The sequence below is a fragment of the Rhipicephalus microplus genome, chromosome 1 (assembly GCF_043290135.1).
Source record: "Rhipicephalus microplus isolate Deutch F79 chromosome 1, USDA_Rmic, whole genome shotgun sequence".
Taxonomy (NCBI): Eukaryota; Metazoa; Arthropoda; class Arachnida; order Ixodida; family Ixodidae; genus Rhipicephalus; species Rhipicephalus microplus.
The window spans coordinates 18,865,353-18,885,858 of record NC_134700.1 but is presented as its reverse complement, the minus strand read 5'-3'; the positions used below and the strand labels follow the sequence as shown (position 1 = coordinate 18,885,858).

The following is a 20,506-nucleotide window of genomic DNA, read 5'->3' as shown; positions in this document are numbered from 1 at the left end:
CTCTGAAGCTGGATGAAGATAACTTAGAAGCCTGGTTTTTACTGGCTACATAAAATGTGAAACGAAGCTATAAATCAAGATGAAAAAGAAGACAAATCCCTGAAAAGTCAGTACTGGCACATAAATGACGCGCCGATTGCGCCGATGAAAAACATCGGCCACAGAACACCTGCGTCGGCGGCGGCGCGCCGATCAGTTCGCGTCGGCGGCGGTGACGCGGTGAAAACTCTTGGCGGCGGCGCGCCGACCAGTCGGCGCACACTTCTAGCTGCAACACACGGCGCCTAAGCGCAACGTTTCTAGACTAGGTAAGCTGCAAAACTGAGCGATGTTGCGTGGCGCCGCCGCTGCCAGCGACAAATATGGTGCTGCTGTCGCATCCAGATTCACTCACTGCATGCTCGCTCACAGAACACCTAGCTCACTCGTGTCACTCCCGTAACCCTCATCGCTGTGCATGTTGCAGTGCGTCGATATCTGTGGAGGTTTCTTTCTACGTTAAAATTTTTGTGCTTCAGAGCGCCCTGTTCTGCTTTGTATGTGTTGCGTGTTTTCATCATGCCCGGATGTTGCCTTCTCGGCTGTAGTGTAGCTACAGGAAATAAGAGACACCACGACATTTTTCTTGTGCCCATGTGTACCTGAGCAGCGAGAGGTATGGGACCACGTTATTCCTCGTGCAGATAAGAAACTGTCTCAGCTACTCACGTGTGTGTGATATGCACTTTTATGAGAAGGACATCCTGAAGACTTTCACTCACGTCATATGGTAAGAAGGTACAAATCGCAAGAGAAAAGTGGGACTTTGTCGAAGGATGCGTTCCACGAATATTCCCGAATTTGCCCGCTTACCTTTGTCGTGGGGCCCGCGACAAAGACGCGAAAGCTGCCTGATAGGAGTATTTTCCGGAATATTATTGGCGAAAAAGAATAGACTATCTCCGAGCACTGAGCACGAATACAGTGAAATAAGTCTCGACATGCCGTTAACTAGTGGCGTCATTTCGCTTCAAGACATAGAAAACGTTATTTTGTATGCTGGCGGAAAGTTGTTGAGAATGGCGAGACAAAACGTCTTGTGGTGTTTCTAGGGCTCAAAGAAAAAAAAGAGCGCTATTTGTGGAGAAATGCGTTGTCGTCGCAGAAGACATGACAGTCACCATTAGCAGCCGTCACCATCACTTAGCCAAGTCGCCTAGTAATGCAGATACCATCACCCAATGGGCCGAACTTCTGGAGGACATAGAAAAGCTGCAGGTGTGTTCATGTTGTCCCAATTGATTGATATGTGGGGTTTAACGTCCCAAAACCACCATATGATTATGAGAAACGCCGTAGTGTAGAGATCCAGAAATTTTGACCACCTGGGGTTCTTCAACGTGCACCCAAATCTGAGCACACGGGCCAACAGCATTTCCATCTCCATCAGAAATGCAGCCGCTGCAGACAGGAGTCGATCCCGCGACCCGGGGGTCAGCAGCCGAGTACCTTAGCCACTAGACCACCGCGGCGGGGCATGTTGTCCCAATGCGCCAGCAGGCAGACTCGTGAGTAATGACTTCGAAGTGGTCACCGATACCCCAAAGTGCGGTCTCTGCTCGAAGTTTTGGCTGCAGCTGTGTTAACAGGTTTCATTAGAGGAACTCCAGAAGAAGCAGAGGGAAAACATGCTCAAGAAAATGGCCGCACGCGTAGCTTTTTGTCGGCCTAAGTTGCTAAAGAATGTGACTGACATGAAAAAAAAAAAAAGCTGGCTACATAACCAGACAAAAGCCACAAGATTGTGCCACATTGTTGTAATTTATTTTCAAGCCCAAAAAACAGCCACAAAAGAGGATACCAGACATTGTATTGGGTTTTTCGCGTCTAAAAATATATTGCGAACGTACACCAACTAGCAACTAACCGACAGACTCAAATGTTATGCTATATATATCAAGCATTGTTTATTGTGGGCAGTTCAAAAAACCATATTTATACTGTATTTGTCTTACACCACTAAATATTACGCAGTACTAAGTTTCTGCGGCAGCACAGCAAATCTCGATAATATACTGTTGGTAAGCTCTTTCAGAACGGCCGCCACGGTGTCTTGCCATGACGACTACGCGTTTTCGTCTGCTAGAGGAAGCTTGTTGCGCCGCCAGCGCCACCAAACCGGAAGCTGTTCCGGCGCTGTGTGCCGAGTAGTCTGACGCGGGGAGTTTTGCAACTTACCTAGTCTAGAAACCTTGCCTCAGCGAGCATGAGAATGATGGGTAGTACACACATTTGTCTAATATTCGTACTTGTGGCTTGCTTCTGGCTCTGTGTGTGTTCGTGTGGCTTGAAGTTCTTTTTTCACGAAACAAACATTAGCAAATGTTCAGCGGTTGCGTTTCAGCATGTTATTTTTTTAGACTTACCTTTCGAAATCGGGTCATGAAGTTCAAAAGGGTTGAATATTCCTCTCAAAACAAAACCGAAACACAGCAATAAACGAAGCCGCAAGTACGATTAGCCGTCCGCAAGTACGAAGACTAAGCAAATGTGTGTACTACTCATCATTCCCATAGTCGCTGAATGATCGCAGTGCCAGAGTGCCCTCTAGTTAATTTTGAGAAACTCTATGTTGCCAGCTGCTAGTTTGTTATTACGCGGTACAGCGACATATAATGACTAATTTAAGGCTTTGACATTTAAGAACACACTGTTTCAAATGGACATTTCGCATTACCAGGTTCGATACCTAATCCAATTGATTATGCGTGTCTCATTAGGCGCGACGCATAAATTAAATATTTTCTGCAAAAAAAGAACAAAACAAATGCGACAAAAATATACAATAACTTTATCACTGTAAGAAACAAACGTGTGGAGAAAGTTTTCACGTATGAAATGCATCTTGTTGGTGCGCAAAGGTCTTGAGAAATATCTAAGTGCTCAGTGCAATGCTTTTGTCATCTAAAAAGATCTCTAACAGGACCTTTTCCAGATCAATTGTTGTCCTCAGAAAGTACTCGAAAAGATGCTTCCGGGGCAAACCAGCTTGTGTCGTCCTCAGTAAGTACTAAGGTCAATGAGAACTGTGCGAGGACGATTGTAGCATATGAGGACGAGCTCAGGACATCGAGTGTTGTCTGGGCAGGTACCTTTCAGGCACGTGTGGGCTGTCTGACAATGGCGGAGAAGACGAGTGTGTGCAAGCCCAGGCTCGTTCAAGGTCGGCGGCATGACGCTGACCTGTCCTAGCTGCTCGCTGCACTGCCAGCCAGCTGGACGACCGGAGCACAAAACGGCAGCTCGTGGATGTGGGAACTCGGGCGGTTATTGAAGTGTTCCAGTCCTGGGGAGTGACCAAGGCTGCCTTGAACATCCGTTCTCTTCTTCGTCATTCTGGCCCATGCTCTCTCCCACACTCACCCACCTTTCAATTTTGTGTGCTCATGTGCACTTCCTTTTTTTCCTCTTTTTTCTGCTCTCGTTCTATAAATTTCTTTTCTTCTTTATTTTCTGCTCTCATTTTTTTGTTATTTTTGCCAGACACCTTGTAGTCTCCACCCTGCCCCAACCAGTCTGTGAGGTAAGAGTATAGTGTGAAGCCGCCTTTATTTTCCTTCTCCCCACAGTGTGAGAGAGCATTGTTAGGAAAAACGCCGCGTCATGTAAAAACACAATTTGTCATAAAGGATCGATGAGTTATTTCTTGTGCTGCCTCATCGTTGTACCGTTCTACAGTAGGTTTTATTGTGCAGACAATTTTACAAAAGTGTTATCTCTGTGCCCTGTAGCCGATGTGACCACCTTTGCACTGGAGAGGGCTGGCAACTGTACCTACTGCTTTTTTGCAGGCATCATGGCAATCATTTTCGGTGGCTCCATGGCTGTGGTAGACGTCCTCTACCCGAGCAAGTTCCCCACAATCCTGGAGGTGGACTACGACACTCCATACCGCTATTTTGTTGCGCAAGGCAACCAGAGCAGTCGCAACACGAGTGCTGCTAACAGCACGACGAACACGCCGCTGCCGTTGCCACGATATCAAAAGATGGGAAACAGCAACGAGTACAGGTAATTGAATGCACATGTCTCGTGATCCCTGCTTGACGGGAAAATTGCAAAACTGCCTGTCCTTGAAGCTCCCATGTTTCGTCGAGCGAAATTGGATTTGTGATTATTGTTGAGTCAAGCAGCACATGTGGCTTTCAATAGCTGACCTCCATTGTTGTGCTAGGGGTTCACCAAAGCAATAGCATAGGCGCTGCACATCTCTTCTTGAAGTTGGGACGCGTTGGCCTGGCAGTGCCAAGCACAATTAGAGGCAAAGATCCCAAGTAGTTCACTGTTCTTGCAGCGTTTTCTTAGAATAGAAAAAAATTGGGCAGCTACACAGTAGTGCATGCTACTGTTCAATGACTGTGCAAACAATAATTCTGGTGGCCTAGCCCGCCTCCTTTACATTATCTTCACTCTCACTTCTCTTTCTCTATTCCATGATATGTTGTCGTATAGGTGACTATGTTATGATTTACCCTCTCTCTTGTTGCCTTCCCATCCTATTGCTCTACAATGCTACACATGGCGATGCTACTATTTTTCTCGCTCTTGATTTATTGTTTTCTATTTCTCCCGTCTTTAATTTTTGCTTTTTTTCTTTTTTCTGTTTATCCTTCTAACATTATCTACATCACAGCTACTCAAATGTATGGTTCCCATAAATGCATTCCTGAGAATCTATCTTCTAGTCCTGTTTCAGCAAGAAACTTCTTTTTGTTTGAAGAGCGCAGCACGTTAGGAGACCAGGCTGCCGTATGATGTCGCTGTCTGTTGGCATAATGGAGGCAACACCACATATAGCGCGTTGAGCACACGCTTGCGCCAAGAGAAGTCTTCTTCCCATTGTTTTTTGAGCCCCTTGGTGATGACATTAAGTGTGAATACTACGGCTAGCGAAACATGGTAACACGTATAAAAATTGAAAGAGCATGCAAGTGAGAAATACCAAGCAAGACAGAAAAAAGCAAAAGAAAGAGAAGCAAGCGTAGGAAGATAACTTGAATTAGAAAGAAGAAACAAAAAAGTATGAAAAAGAAAGCAAAAACAAATAGAGGAGAGAAAGGAAAAAGAAATTGAATGGGAAAGAAATAAGGCTACTAAATAAAGCACACTTTATTGAATGCTCAAGAAAAAAAGGGGTTGAGAATCAATTTTGAAATGTGATCAAATATAAGACATACATTTCAAATAAATCGGGTTTGGCAAACTCAGCTGCCTGGTTGGCTCCGAGAATCAAATTATCGTGTTGTAGTAGTGCATTCTTTATTTTTTGTTTATTGCTATCTTCATCTATTTTTTGTTGTAATGCCTTTTTTATTTTACATTATTTTTGTTGGGGAGCAATAGTGCAGTTACCATCCATAGGATACTATATGTATATTTATCCAATCCCTAGATTTGGTATGTGCCATGGTATTCAGGCTACAAACATACGAACAAATTTAAAACTATAAAATCTTGGCCAACCTACCCGAATGGGTATGTGTCTTAGGCTCAAATCAATTTGCCCAAACTTTTAGGGCTTCTAAGGATGTGGGTCTGCCCATCCCTTGTATGTATGTGGCCACTTACAGTTCCACAACTGCCCACTACTTCATTCTTGCAAACATCCCACTATGCTTCATCACCGATCCACCACTGCACGGACCATACAGTCGCTATAATGAAAAGGCTATGAAAGCGACATATAGCTACCACTTACAAATAATAAAATTTCTTTTATGAATATATACAGTGGACTCTCAGTAAACAAAAATTTGTTAAACGAAACTGCTGCTTAAATGGAACAACTGTTTTTGATGTTATTGCTTTCATACTTTAATGCTGCAACCCAGTTCACCTCTCAGTGAACTGAACTCCTATTAAATGGAACCCGTTTTCTCAGTCCCTTCAGGTTCTGTTTAATGAGAGTCAACTGTACAGTGTTTGTAACGCCTTTGAAGATGTAGTGGGTGATATTCGCGGATGCTTCATGGTTTATTAATGAAACCTTTTATCATTTCACCCCACTTATCATCATTCTTTCCGTGGATATGCTTAGATTTTTTTTATGTATTTCTTCTATCCCCCCACTCTACTTCACATGTCTTCTCACCTTTCCTTTTTCCTCTCAATTTTGCCTAGCATCGTTTGCGCATAATGGTTTCTCCCCTCATCGTTCCCGGCTCCTTGCATCAGCACTGCTCATTTTATTAGGCTTTACTCTTTTCTGTCCCAGGCTTTAACCTCCTTCCCCCCACTCCTCTCTTTCCCGGTAATGTTTCTTCTTTCTATCACACCTGCATTGTGATTTGCCCGATTCCTGCAGCCCACGCATTCCCAAGCGCATTCCAAAAATATACGCAAAAGGGTAGCTCAACAGGCACACTGCTAAAGATCTATGTATGCATAGTGCTACTGTAAAGTTACCATTGTTTTATTTGCTGCATATGGAGAATGTGCCAACATTGGGTTATCGTAACTACTTTTCGCTTCATAAGGCTTTTTTGATGTCGTGTTGTTCAACCAAACGAAGTGAGTCGACAGCAAATAATTACAAGTTGTTTCAAGAAATATGTCTGAAAGTCCTTAGAAACAATGCAAATGAGGCATTTTCATGCTGCGTTCATAATTGTTGTTGCTTTGGCAGTAGGCTGAAAGTCAGTTTAGACATTATGACCGTTAATGTGCACTATGTTGTCTCTCAGATCTCTTCTTGGGACCTATTGCGCATGATGAAAGGTTTTCCTTTAAGCATACAGCATTAACCAGCCCAAGCAGCTACCCTCTTGAATAAAGAAATCGAGATAGTGAACTTAGTGGAGGCAGATGATGGGGTCATATGAGAAAATTGCATTCCTTCTTACAAAGAGCCTGTGGCCATTTTCAGCTTTCACAAAAGTGGGCAAATATAAGGGAGTAAGTAAATATGACTGATTTCATCCGCAAAAATGAAGCCATACCTGTACGGGTACCAGAACTGCCATGCTCTTCCGAGACGTGTAGAATAAGCCACCGTCCTTGCTTCAGCTGTCGACCTACTTCGCGTCGCAGAAGATGTGCATGTTTCATGTATACAAGACCTTTTTTGAACGCACGGGAGCCACCAACAGGTGTGCAAGTGCTCATGAAAAAAGAACACACTGCGCAGCTAGCAGTTCCCGCGACGAGTGTGCGGCCTTCGCTCTTTGGTTCGCTGGTCACGACGTGCGAGTGTTTCTCAGATCAAGAGCGCGTGACAAGTTGTCGCATATTACTGTGTGATTAGGTCATGAAATCTTTCGGTCTTTAGCTGCATTGACCTCTATATAGTTTCCACCAGGCTATAGTACTTCAGGGACGGGTGGGAGGGAAGGGGTGGGAGAGTGGGTGGGAAAAGCGGGCAGTTGAACGACTTCGAAGCGTCATTTTTTTTTTGCCACTATGAGCTACAGCATAATTAAAAAAAAATACAACACGATTTCATAGATTGCATGAGCTCTGAGTGCAATTTGCCATTCTTCTTTAAAATGAACATTCACAGACACTGTTGAAGAGCTCAACGGGAGGTTTTGAGATTTAAAGATTACAAAAACAGCTAGAGTCCGCATTAAGTAAAATAAGATACATTGATTAGACAGCATGCACGCCACTCGCATCACAGTTAACAAAAGGTAAGCCTTAATCACCAATTATTGACACTAAAAGCAGATATAAGTTTTGAAAACGTGCCGGTTGTTTTTACCTGTTGGCTCACATGAGATGACACTTTCAATATAACATATAATCTTGCTCGTGAGCAGCAGGCTCTATATAATATAGCAGCTAAACAAAGTTCGTAAGTGCAGGAATGATCATGACATCGAATGCGCATGCAGAGAGATACCTCAGCCGATTCTATAACTCACATTAGTATAATTTATTGCATTAGTACAAGCAATGGTCAAACATGAATTTATTGTTGCATTTTATATTGCAGTACGTCCTGACGGTAATGGCACGCAATAAAACGTATGCGGCTTCACTGCTACTTTCAGTGCATAGCCGCTCGTAATCACTAAGCTAATACCTACTGTGGACAGCTTTAGTCCTTTCGCATTCCAGGTGCAGATACAGTACATCCAAATGTGGTCGTATATTTGTAGCATTTATGATCTCACAATAGCCAAGAAGTGGTGACACACTCTTTTTGTTTCTTCACACCACTTCGAGAGAGACAACAAGCAGCAGGTGAACCTAACAGTCGGCTCACTCAGTGTAAAAATTTTCCCACAGGGCAGCGTGTGCAAGCAGTGCGCTTTAAGATTCACTTTAAAAACAGCGCCAGTAACGAGGGACAAGAGAAACAAGGAGACAGACAGCGGCACTGATTTACAACAAGATTTATTTGCTAGAACCGCACAATATATATTTGGGCAGTATCTGACAAAAATACTGATACTGATACTGCCCAAGTATATATTGTCAGATACTGCCCAAGTATATATTGTGCGGTTCTAGCAAATAAATCTTGTTGTAAGTCAGTGCCACTGTCTGTCTCCTTCTTTCTCTTGTCCCTCGTTATTGGCGCTGTTTTTTAAGTGAATCACGTCGTACCAACTCGCCCAAGCAAACACGTTAGCTTTAAGATTGTTTGAAAATACTTGAAAAAGGTCTAATACAGCAGACATGGCGCATGAAGGTTGATAAGTGCAGAAAGAAAATCATACGATAGCAACTGCCGTCCTGAGAAGCGCGTCGTTCTGTTCCTATACTAGTTGCGCTCACCAGAACTTCATTGCTGTTTTCGGGGTTTAGGAAGATGAACTTCAATGAGTCCAAAGTTATAAGATCCCGATTTTTCAAGATATCAAGCTGGCAATTGCCTAATCTCAGAAAATACAGCAATCCTTTCATTCGATCCAACCGCTTTTTTCCACTAAATAAGTAGTCAATTATTATGTTCTATCCCCTGCAATAAATTCTCGCTTCAGCCATCTTAAAGGCACGAAAAAGAAAAAATGTGATGTGGCTCTGATTTACAAGCTGCAACCTAGAAAGAAGTCTAATGTCATATGTTCCAGTATTATAAGTTCGCTATTAGCAGAGAAAATCAAGGTTGAAGATTCATTTATAAATTTCTCACCCAAGTACCTAAGCTTCATGTACGAAATGTTCTAATGCATTTTTGCAACATTGGCTCAATGAAATTTTGTGAATTTCTCTATGCTAGGCCTATGGCACCCTCTCAGATCACAAAGTACTTCATTTTTATTGAGTAGAAGCTACGTGTGACACAGAAGATGCTTTCAAATTCTCTAACGTCACAATGTTTACTGCGAGAATCTCAAAGTGTCATCGCCACATATAGCTTATTTTCGCACCTTTTATCGCTTACCAAGTGTTGTGTCATGGTAAGAATGGTGCTTTTGGGATGGTGAAATTGTATTCTACTAACAAAAATTTTGTGATAACTTTTTTTCAGTTACTGTTACAGCTCATTAGACTAGCTGTAGCAGTAACTTCTAGCATGTTGATCTGCCACCCAACAGATGTCGTCTATTTGCGATTATGTTTGGTTACCAATGTTTTAAATACTACAACAAAACCCCAGCAAAATATGATTCAGTCTTAAAAATGTGCCAGTCTAGTATTTATATACTTATAATTAATACATACTGCAGGCATAAGTCCATGCAGGGTAGGTAGAAGAAAATAAAAAAGCACAATTCTGTTAGTTGAACGATACAGACGTGAAAGAAAAAGAAACAAACAAAACACATTTTTATGTTGCTCACTCTATACAATGTCTGTGTTCCAATTTTGAGGCAGCATCGCAGACAGTCTATGCAGACAACTTGGAAAGCAGCATCGAGCCCATGTCGTCTGAAAAATGAAACAAATCTAGACGGCTTCTACGGGAAGAGGTGCCATCTCGCATCAAGATGAGAAAGCTAAGATAAACAAACGTAACTGCTGTTTTTAGCTTATTTCGTGTTACAATCTGAAAAAAAATTGAACATTACTCCCATTGAGTGCCTGAAAAAGTGTCTGCTTCAGTGCAGACGTCCGCTGCGCTGCCATCTTGTTTGGACAGCAAAGTAGCCTGCATGGTATTTGACTACGATGCGGTCTTCTTGACTACATCGTAGACATTTTGCCGGCTACATGAGGATTGAAATCCGACTTAAGATGACCACCGCCCATATAGCTGCCTATTTAGCCATATACGGTGAGTATTAGAACACACCCAATAGAAGTGTACAAAATGAATGATGCAGGTTTATGTGGCAGTTATAACAGTTTCCACGCTTAGTTTTTATGTACTCAAGATTCAGTCCTCTCGAGTGTTACGGCCAAGTAAACGTAGCCGATTAGTTCTTGAAGCAGGGGCACTCAACTCGCAAGTAGACGGCAAACACCACACTAGCAGTTCTACCACCAGAAATCTGCCAAACCCCTATATGGCACACAATTTGAAGTCGAATATCTTAAAATTGAAAAAGACAGAAACAATTTGTGCGACAATAAATGCAAAGGAGGATGATCATCCAAAGCTCTCAGCTAGGCTTCTTTAGGTCGAGCTTAACACAGTATATATATATTGTAGTGACAAAGAGCGGCACAAAGACTCCGGCGACTGGGGAGCTATAAATGAAGATGAGAAAGATGAGCAGATAAAGAACAGCCGGCCTGTAGCAAAGGCGTTGTCTCTTGCTATCTTCATTACAATGGTGCAGTCTACAACGTATGAACCGGAAGTGAGTCCCTGTGAGTCATTGGTGCCATGGGCTTGCTCTCTAGCGAACGCCACTCATTATACCGCGATCTTGGAGCCGACAACCCTCCTACAGCCAGGAGCACCTATGCCACCATTTGCGGAGGGCATCCAAGCCTTCTCGATGACTCAAGGTCAGGCTTGCTTCGGTGCCTAAAAGACAGTGCATGACCTACCGTTGATCGGGAATGCCATTCATGCTTCCCGCCGCGACAATGCCACACTCAGTACTCCATCAGCACCTCAGCCACTCAGGGATGCTGCTCTAGCACTCTCGGCTAAGGATACCGCCGAAGTGAGGTCGCAACGAAGGAGTGCTCTGTATCTTCCGACATCATCCCTGGCTCCGCACACGGTTTGCCTGAAAGCCCCGTCGATCTTTCCCAAATCATTGCACGACTTCATGTCGCGGTCAGCGCCTTGACAGCGTCGACCTCAGTGCTCTTCCCTGCGGCCTTGCCAGAACTGCACGAGATCGATGAGGCGTTGGCCACAGCCACCTTGCAAGACCATGGAGAAAGTTCACCGGAGAGCTGCTGAAAGCTCCAGCGTACCCTCACAGAGCTTTCCCACCAACTCGTCTGGTTCGCGTTATTTTCGGGAGTATTGCCTGCCATGTCACCACCACTGGCTGCCTTTGAACTACCGGAGTTTTGCGGCTTCAAAAACAAGGCTGAGGATTGGGTGACGATTGTTCATGCTCTCAGAGGCTGCAAAGCCTGGACAGACCAAAAGAGGTGCTGCTCAACTAAAGAGCGCCTTCGGAATGCTGCCCCTATACCTATTTCGCGGCTGCTAGTGTCCGTATGTAGGATAGTCGGTACCGCCTCGTCAAAGTGGCACAGTAAAGATTTGGATGTGAGGGCACATTTTAACAAGTCCAATGTCCTTTTACAATCTTCAGATCACACAAAGGACATGTCGGAAGCAAGTAGCTAGTGCAGTGTAGCTGCCATTGATGCGAAATCCCGTATATAAAGGCGAAAATAAGAGGTGAGACCAAGGAAACTTGGCAACTTCTTCAGCATTTTGGGGCACGGAAAACGAAGGAACGCAGCGATTTTGTCCGGATCCGGTCGAATCTCGTCTTTGCTCACGATGTGGCCTATGACCTTGATAGCTTTCGTTGCGACACGGCATCTTTTGCTGTTAAGTTGGAGACAAGTGGTGGCAAGGCATGTCAAAACTTCATCCAAGCATTGCATGTTCTGAGGAAACGTTGACGAAAACATAATGATGTCATCCAAGTAGCTCTGGCAGGTCTTCTATTTGAGGCCGCGCAGTACAGTATCAATCATGCGCTCAAAATTTGCGGGCGCATTGCACAGCCCGAAAGGCATAACGTTGAATTCGTATAGCCCATTGGGGGTCACGAATGCCGTTTTCTCTTTATCCTCTTCATGCATAAGAATTTGTCAGTATTCGGAACGCAGGTCCAGGCTTGTAAAGTATTTTGCACTTTGTAGGGAATCAAAGGCGTCGTCAATGCATGGTTTGGGGTACACATCCTTGTTAGTGAGTTTTGTTTAGCACCCAGTAATGAACGCAAAAGTGCACGGAAACATCTTTCTTACGAACCAGAACCACAGGCGACGACCAAGTACTAGCTAAGGGATGAATTACTTCCTGTTTGAGCATGTCAGCTACATTTTGTTCGATAATTTTTCTCTCATCAAAAGACACGGGGTAGGGCCGATGGCGTACAACAGATGTTTCGACTGCGTGGATTTGATGCATTGTAGTGGTAGTGCGGCCATACATTGAGGAGTAAACATCGAAAAAACTTGCATATTTCTTTAACAAGGCAAGTATCTGTGAAGCTGTCAAATCATTTCTGATGGCTGCTGTAAGGTACATTGTTTATTCCAGCAATGTTTTAAATGCCCAAAAATTTAAAATTTATCTAATTATAATTTTCTTATTTGGCATTGCAAACAAGCATTTCTGAGCCTTAACTTTGTCACGTAGGCCGTATCTGGTAAAACAGGGATGATTGGTCCACTCAGAGATACTGCTGCTAAAGAGTCCACCATTTCATTGAAATATATAAGCCACTATAGCCGGCTACCCATAGCAAATGCAGTTTTTGTATGTTTTTACTATTAAATTACGAAACGTATTCATCAGTTCTACATTTGCTGCCGCAGAGTGTGCTGTACATAATGATAGTAAATCTGCAATGATCGCTGCTGCTGATTCACTAAAAAATGATGATGATGATCATGACGCTACACGCGGTATTCAGCCTCTTTCAACAAAGGCACTGCTCCATTGCTTTGCACCACACCCCATCATCAATGCTGCATTAAGAACGAAACTGAAATTGTAGAAAAAGATTCGTAGACAGTCCGCTACCTAACGCAATCGAATTTGAAGCCTATAGGTTCATTCCTTTCACCTGCACTTCCTGAATCGGTTCACGGAGGTGCTGCACTTTGGCATTTATTTCACAAGTTCAAGGTGGCCACAGGAGCATCGCAGTATTCGTTTAGAAAAAGTGCAGATGTAGTGCAAGGCTAGTTCACGAACTTTCTACACTTGCTCATCAGGTAGTGCCGAGTTCGTGCAGCACAAGATGGCTGCAGCTGCTGCCGATGACGCCGCCAATTGCTTTCATGTCTGTTCTAATGGCGTACAACAAAAATGACTGCCGGCACGTTGCCAGACATTTTTTCTGGGGAGCCACCACCTTGATTTCGGGAGGTGCCCTTAAAATGGCCATTTTTCGCTCTCTATACAATGGCGAAAAAAACTTTCGGGGGTTCACGTGCTTGATGTGCCACCCCCTGGATACGCCCCTGAATGACAGTGAACATTTTCCAGTAGACACATGCCAGGTAACGGAAGCAGCGCTGTCTATGAATCACAGCCTCCACAACACTCGAAACAGCCGACGAGTAACATAGGGCTTGCACGACATCTGCACTCTTGTATTCATTTCCGTGTCTTGTCGCTGCTGCACTTGCTGAAACATCAGCTGCACAAGACAACACCCATACAGCACCACCGTGAACTAGTTCTGGAAGTGCAGGGTGGTTCGAATGGACCTTATACTTCCCAAAATTATCATGGTAGTACAAAATTGTAGAGCCAGATTTCACTCTGCATACTGTATGAAAATCTATGATGCGATGAGTGAAGTGACCGTTGGGCGCTTTGTAACCTAAATGCGATCTTTCCGGTGAAAGCACGACATATAAACTGCTCCCAACAGAAGGCGTGCACAACCGTGGCTGACTATGCCCCATAAGGCAAAGTGCAAGTCGGTGCCGAGTGGGAAGGCAAGCGTGCACTTCATGCCATCTCACTCGTTTGCTGGTTGGCGGAGAAAATATGCTGATATTCCCCTGTTGTCATCGTATCTTCAGCGGTAAATGGTGTACATGAATAGCTAGCCGTCAGCAAGATGAAGGACGTGCGCTGGTGTGGCTGAGTAGTTTGAGCCGTGCACTGCGAAGCAAAAGGTTGCATGTTCGATTCTGCGCGGCAGAAAATATCTTTCTGAATTAATTTTCTTTCTGGCTTCCATGCTTATAGATATACTATTTAATATATGGGTCATTACGGTGTCGGCAAAAAGCCGCTGAGGGTGTCCGTACGATTACCATGGCAACAAAATGAAAAAAAAAAACTGTATTCTATGCAGAAACCCAGACATAATGCAGGAAATTGAGGCCATAAACCAGGTGAAGCTTAGTGGCCATCGGTTAGCAAGGGTGAAAATAGCACTTGATTTGATATCTCGAGGTAAATTACCTATAAAAATACAACCCCACCGAAACATAGTAGGAATAAAATTAGAAGATAATGAGATTTACATTGAGGACATATGTGCAGCTTCAAGAGAAGAGGATATTGAAGGCATGAACGAAACTTAACTAGACTGATTCCTGTATGAGCTTTCACAATTGGAAGTAAGGAACCAATGCAAACTACACACGCCTTCTCAATCCACTGAGGACCTAAAAAAAAATGACAACACATCAGGAAGATTACCTCAATATGTGATATAGTGTTTGCGGACCTGACAAAGTTTATCAACAATGTGAAATTGTATGACACAGGAAACTTCAACGTTAATCATATAGCCGTTAAATAAATGGCACGAGTATCAATGCTGCAAAAAAAAACTTCGTATATAAAGCAACGAAATGCAGGTTCTGAAACACAAGCAGGAAAATATTATCAACTTTAGCGACATGGTTCAAAGTGAATTGGTGTGTGAAAATTAAGACAAGGACACCAAAAGAACAAACATAGACTGTTGAAAATTTTCAACTGCTTATTTATTGACATAGTTTGGGCGGCAAAGAAATTCCATGCTGAACTGTATTGTTTGAAAATAAGTCACCTAATTGTAATTGAAAGTAGCGGCGAGAAAGATACTAAAGTGCCCTATTTAACTACCGTATTTACTCGATTCTACTGCACCCTCATTTGTAACGCGCACCCGGTTTCCACGTCGAAAAAAAAAAGTAAGAAATCGATTGCGACGCGCACCCATTTTTCTCGTTGGCCCGCACGATCACACCACTCAAAAAAACGACTCCTTTCGGGAGCGTCTTCAATTTAAATATGAGGTACGGGGGAAGCTTGTGCTCATCTGACGTGTAACAGAGCATTGGCATCACTGTAGTTTTACCGTGGACCTACGCCAGCACGCGAACTTGCTTCGCCCCCTTCTTCTCGACGGTTGTGGTGCCAGGCATGTCGAATTAAAGAGGCGTCTAACCGGCATTCCCGATTTGCCCAAGCAGGTAGCCGTTGTTGTGCCGCAAGTTCAGGATGAACCTCTGAAAACTCTGAGGCTTTCCGTCGTACTCCTCCGGAAACTTTTCGCATATGCCTGTTCGCCTTCAGAGGGAAAAGACCTTCTTCTTCATAAAGTTAGTTAGCCAGCACCAGCTTGCTTTAAACTGGCTCCGCAATAGATTTTTTTCTAAGGCTAACTGCATAGCCAGCCTTTGGAGCAGTTCTGTCGTCACGGGCCGCTGTGCCGCTCACTGCTCAAGCACATACTCGCCGAGCAGCTCTTCAATTTACGGAAACCGACCCTGCTGTGGTCCACCAAAGCCTTTGCGTGAAGCTTTGCTGTCGACAATCTTCTGCTTTTGTTTCCGCCAGTTGCGCACGTACATTTTGGGAACTCCGAACGACCGCGATGCGGTCCGTTTTTGCACATGGGATGCCTTTTCTTTTAAAAGCGGCATCGTGGTGCACTCGAGTTTTTGGAGTTGGCCCTTCCATGCCGTTGATGCTAATGCACTACAAGATGACCAACTCCTCAGCACACGTACGAAGTTCCGCACATGGGAAACACATAGGCAGAAATGGCCGACGCGTCATGCCAACGCACGTAGAAGGCGGCCATTTTAGAAATGCTGATGGCAATAGAATGACCGTATTATTTTTTTTTTGCACTCGATTCTAACACGCATGCGATTTATGAACTCGCTTTACCGGAAAAAAGGTGCGCATTAGATTTGAGTAATTACGGTACTTATCATAGGAAACATGCTATTCGAAAAGGCAGCTGATGATGACAGAATAAAAGTCGGTCTGATGAAAGATGCAGGAGAATTTACTTGGAAGAGACTAGCTATGCTTTATACTACGCTTTATACTACGATAGCTTTTTCAGCAGGCTGGAAAAATGACATTATACTGCCACGTAAGAAAGGAGACATCAAACACTTAAAGAACTATAGTCCCATCAGCTTACTTTCAGTATATACAAAATATTTATGAAAGTAAATATTCGCTAGTTTTAGTATGGCTACTTAGTTGCTAGTGTGGTAACCAAGAACTTTGTAACACACCGATTGTTCGATTTAGTACGCTTCACTTACAAAACACGGTTTCGAATTTCGCGACCTTCTTTTTAATACATGGACTTACGAAGGGTCGATGCTTTTGGTGACAACTTAAGGAGTAGTATTTACGTAGTGCATATGCCGCCAGTTCTTTAAAGTTTGCCTGGAAGCTTTTATAAACGACCGTTCGAGCTCTTCGCGTCAAATACAGTATAGACCGCTTATAACGTAAGCCGCAAATATCCGCACTATAGGCGGTACTGCACTATAACCAAACCAAACTTTTTCAAGGGCCGCGCTTGTGCGAAATGTGTTGAGCATGCAGCTTTGCATGTCCGAGAATCGGAAGATGCATTGCATGCTTGCTAACGTTTAAATTTCTGAATGTTAAAAGAATGTAACGTCCAAAGACACGCGTTGCCAACGAATTGAATGCGAAAAGGGGGGTCTAAAATGTGAAAGCACCAACGGGGAAATTTGCCGACTACCAGACAGCCTCGATTATGCTCATTACATAGAAACTATGCCGAATCACATCCAGAATTTGATGTGTTGAAAGTTGCCAACCATTCGATTTTACTGGCACGCACCCGATTTAAGACCTCGCAATCGAATCGTGAACCACTGTTTGAGTGCTACACGTGCCACCCTCTTTTTCATCGACGATATGTATCCCTTCCCGGCAAGTGCAGCCCCCGCAAAAAGCTTTGTTGATTCAGTACCAAACTGCAACTTAGATTCACGTGACCGCTACCGATCGAAGCACAACCAAGGCTGATTAAGCCTAGCTTGCCGTTTGGTATGTTGTCGCGTAAACTTTGTCCAAAATACGAAGATTTGGCATCAAAAAGATCAAAAAGATAATGATCGAACTTTTTTTTTTTTCAAAAAATTGACTCCAACTTCGAGTTGCGATCATTACGCAGGGTAAATTTTCCGTGAAAAATTATTCTGAGCACCGAAAACGCAAAAAAGTCGCTAATCAGAATTTTTACAGTAGCTATTATGAACATAACCAAAAATAAAAGTAAGTTAAGGCTTGTAATAAAATGCATGCATTACGCAGGAGCTACATGCAAGGCACACTGCCCTTTTATTTTTTACCTCTCTGACCCCCTAACGTTCATTCAGACTCCGAAGCATCACTGGCGTCAGTGTTGTCGCCGCACGATTCCCTGTCGGAACCGGCAGTGTCTTCACTGTCCCACAGAGGGTCATCTTCTGTTCCGTTGAGGGCGTTGGAAATGCCTGTGACAGTCCATTCCGCCACATGAAGAGTGTCGTCCAACCGGAACTGGTCCTTTGTGGCTATTCCCAGCCTCCGGGAAACTGTACATGCCTGCATCCGTAACATGTCTAATTACACTGCATAACCGTCCTTGCGCATGTCCTTCACATATTCGAGGACTGCCTTTTTAATGTCAGGGAACTTGCCAGATTTGGGTCCACGAAAGCCCATCGCATGTTGTTAGTAGCCATGAGCATGTCGCGCTGTTTTTTCCAATATCATATCCGGATTTCGTGGACCCCGAAATGTCTGCCGGCAGCGCAGTTGCCGTGCTCTAGCGCGTAGTCAAACGCCTTCAGCTTGAATGCGGCAGTAAAGCTCGCATACCGCCCCATGGTGAAACGGCGCTTCAACAGACGATCACAAAGCACACCCCCCCAAAAAAATGTGGTCTCAGGAAAAAAAAAAAAAAACATTGCTGCGGGATGAACACAGGTCGATCAACAGGCGGCCGCTGCTGTAACAGTGTGGGATATCAAAACAAACATAGGGGCTGACGGAGCGAAGCACTCTGTGGAGCAAAGCCACCGCATTTTTTTTTTTTTGCGTCAGTTATGGAGGTTGTGAGTACGTCACGCACGTCAAAACAGTTTCTTCCATCTAAATAAGAAATGCTTTCATTTAAATCAGTAAATTTACAGCATTAGCATAATGATGCCCGCTTTCAGATCACAGAAACTATAATAGGTGCGTTCAGCTAGACTTGGTACATAACATATCGATGCGGCAAGTTCAGGGTGCGATCATTACGCAGGGAAAAAAAAAGTCGAATTTAGACGACAAAACTTAGGGATGCGATCATTATGCGAGTGCGATCATTAGGCGAGTAAATACGGTACGTACGACAGCGCACTGGCAGCAAAAGTGAAAGCTCGCGCCAGAAAACCATAAGAGGTTTTCAATTTACGAACGAGAAAGCAAACGCAATATTTGTTGCAAGATTAATAACGGCGTCTTTCCCGACAGGAAGCGCATGCAGTTGATAAGGATGGGATCGCATGTGCCCCATTGAGCGGCGGCGGCTTTAGTCAGCGCCATTGCAAAGGCTTATCGATCACCCAGACAACCGTCCTCCTCTCTTATTCGGCGAGCCCGCACAGTCCCACGAAACACAAGAAAAGCTAAAAAACCCAAATGCCCAAAAAAGATAGTCCAAAAGTGTAAAATAAGTCTTGTTGAGATGTTATTTCAACCTAAGCAGCTTGAAATTTTCATGTAGCTGTGCTAATGCCACGTTATTATACAGCTAGAAAACTTCTAGCAAAAAGTCTAAAAAACGTCTTCCTAGATTTTTTTAAGAACATTTGTAAACCTTTACTATTCATAATATTAGAAGCATAGTAAACTTTTTGCCAAGGTCCTAAAAATACTTATGCTAAATCTTTTAACAACTCCTTTAGACATTTACTTTTCTTGCAAACCAGCTTGTTGAGCGCTTCCCGTGGTTAATTTGTTGCATCATGTCAGCGTTTTACTATCGGTGCATTTTGCTGTTCACTGTTGAGAGCAACAAGTGGGGACAGCAACATAATTTGGCATCAAATTCTTGCTGGCACTATTCTGAGCAGCAAAATTGGTACCATATTTGTTGAAAGAATTAATTAGTGACTGCCCATCTTGTCTCCAAGCAAAACAGATTATCATTACGATAATCTGTTTTGCTTGGAGACAAGATGGGCTTTAAACGTTAACTCATTATTGTTTCAGCTGTTGCCTGGAATGCATTATACATAAATGTAAATGCAAAACTTCAACAAATCTTGTTGCATACTTGAAATTTTTATTATACATAACAATGACTACACACTTCGTCGCAAAACAAACTTACATGCTTTATAGTAACTATAATTACACAAAGCAACTGAGGGGCTGGCCATATACTTGGTACAGGAACCTGCACACATACAAAAGGCACAAACTATCTTCTTCGAGCAAACTTCTATCAGGGCAACAAAAATTAGCAGGCTAGCTTAGCAAACACATTATTGGCCCAGTAGCAAAGATATGAAGGTAGAAAATTTGTTACAGCCATAAAGCAGCAGTCAAACAATTGATTTTTTTCTCACCCAGTGCGCTTAAATTTAGGTATCTTAGAACTACGAGTAGTCGAAATTAATGGGTTTCACCACAAATCTGTGTTTGTCAATTAAATAATGGTTTTGGCAACACCCCGAATTCTAATGCCATTCCAAAAGACACAGTGAAGTAAAAAAACAATACAGTATTCTAGAATGCCTTCTGTCAGTCATCATTAACAATGTTAAACATGGTTAGGTGTTGCTGTAATATATCACATATGATTGGATATTGGCAAAGTTAGGTATGATTAAGTATGACAGAAAATCACTTCATTGCATTTATGGCATTAAATTTAAGAAGACAATGAACTAAGGTTACAAAAGCATTAAAACAAAATATTCAGTCAATATTACAGCGAAAATAAAACCATTGATCTGTTACAGCCTTATTGCAATACAAAAAGTTCAATTTTAAGTGGCTAACTACAGAGAACACAAAAATTATACATGACATAAAATCTTAGGAAGCAGCACTGACACATTTGGAGACGTGTTTTGTGCTTGCAATAAAATTCAGCTAAGAACAGAAAACTGCCTTTTTTTATTTACAGATAAGTTATGTGTCCAGGGGGACACA

At 43.2% G+C, this 20,506-nt stretch overlaps 1 protein-coding gene across 3 annotated transcripts in view; it reads left to right on the top strand.

Annotated features, from left to right (window-relative positions):
* LOC119178160 (dual oxidase maturation factor 1) overlaps window positions 1–20,506 on the top strand; it is a 328,683-nt gene that overhangs the window by 290,427 nt on the left and 17,750 nt on the right. For all 3 annotated transcript variants that reach the window (XM_075888330.1, XM_075888294.1, XM_037429336.2), the window contains one exon: window positions 3,831–4,050. In XM_075888330.1, coding sequence (XP_075744445.1) covers window positions 3,831–4,050 — 220 coding nt within the window. The remainder of the gene's footprint in view (window positions 1–3,830; window positions 4,051–20,506) is intronic.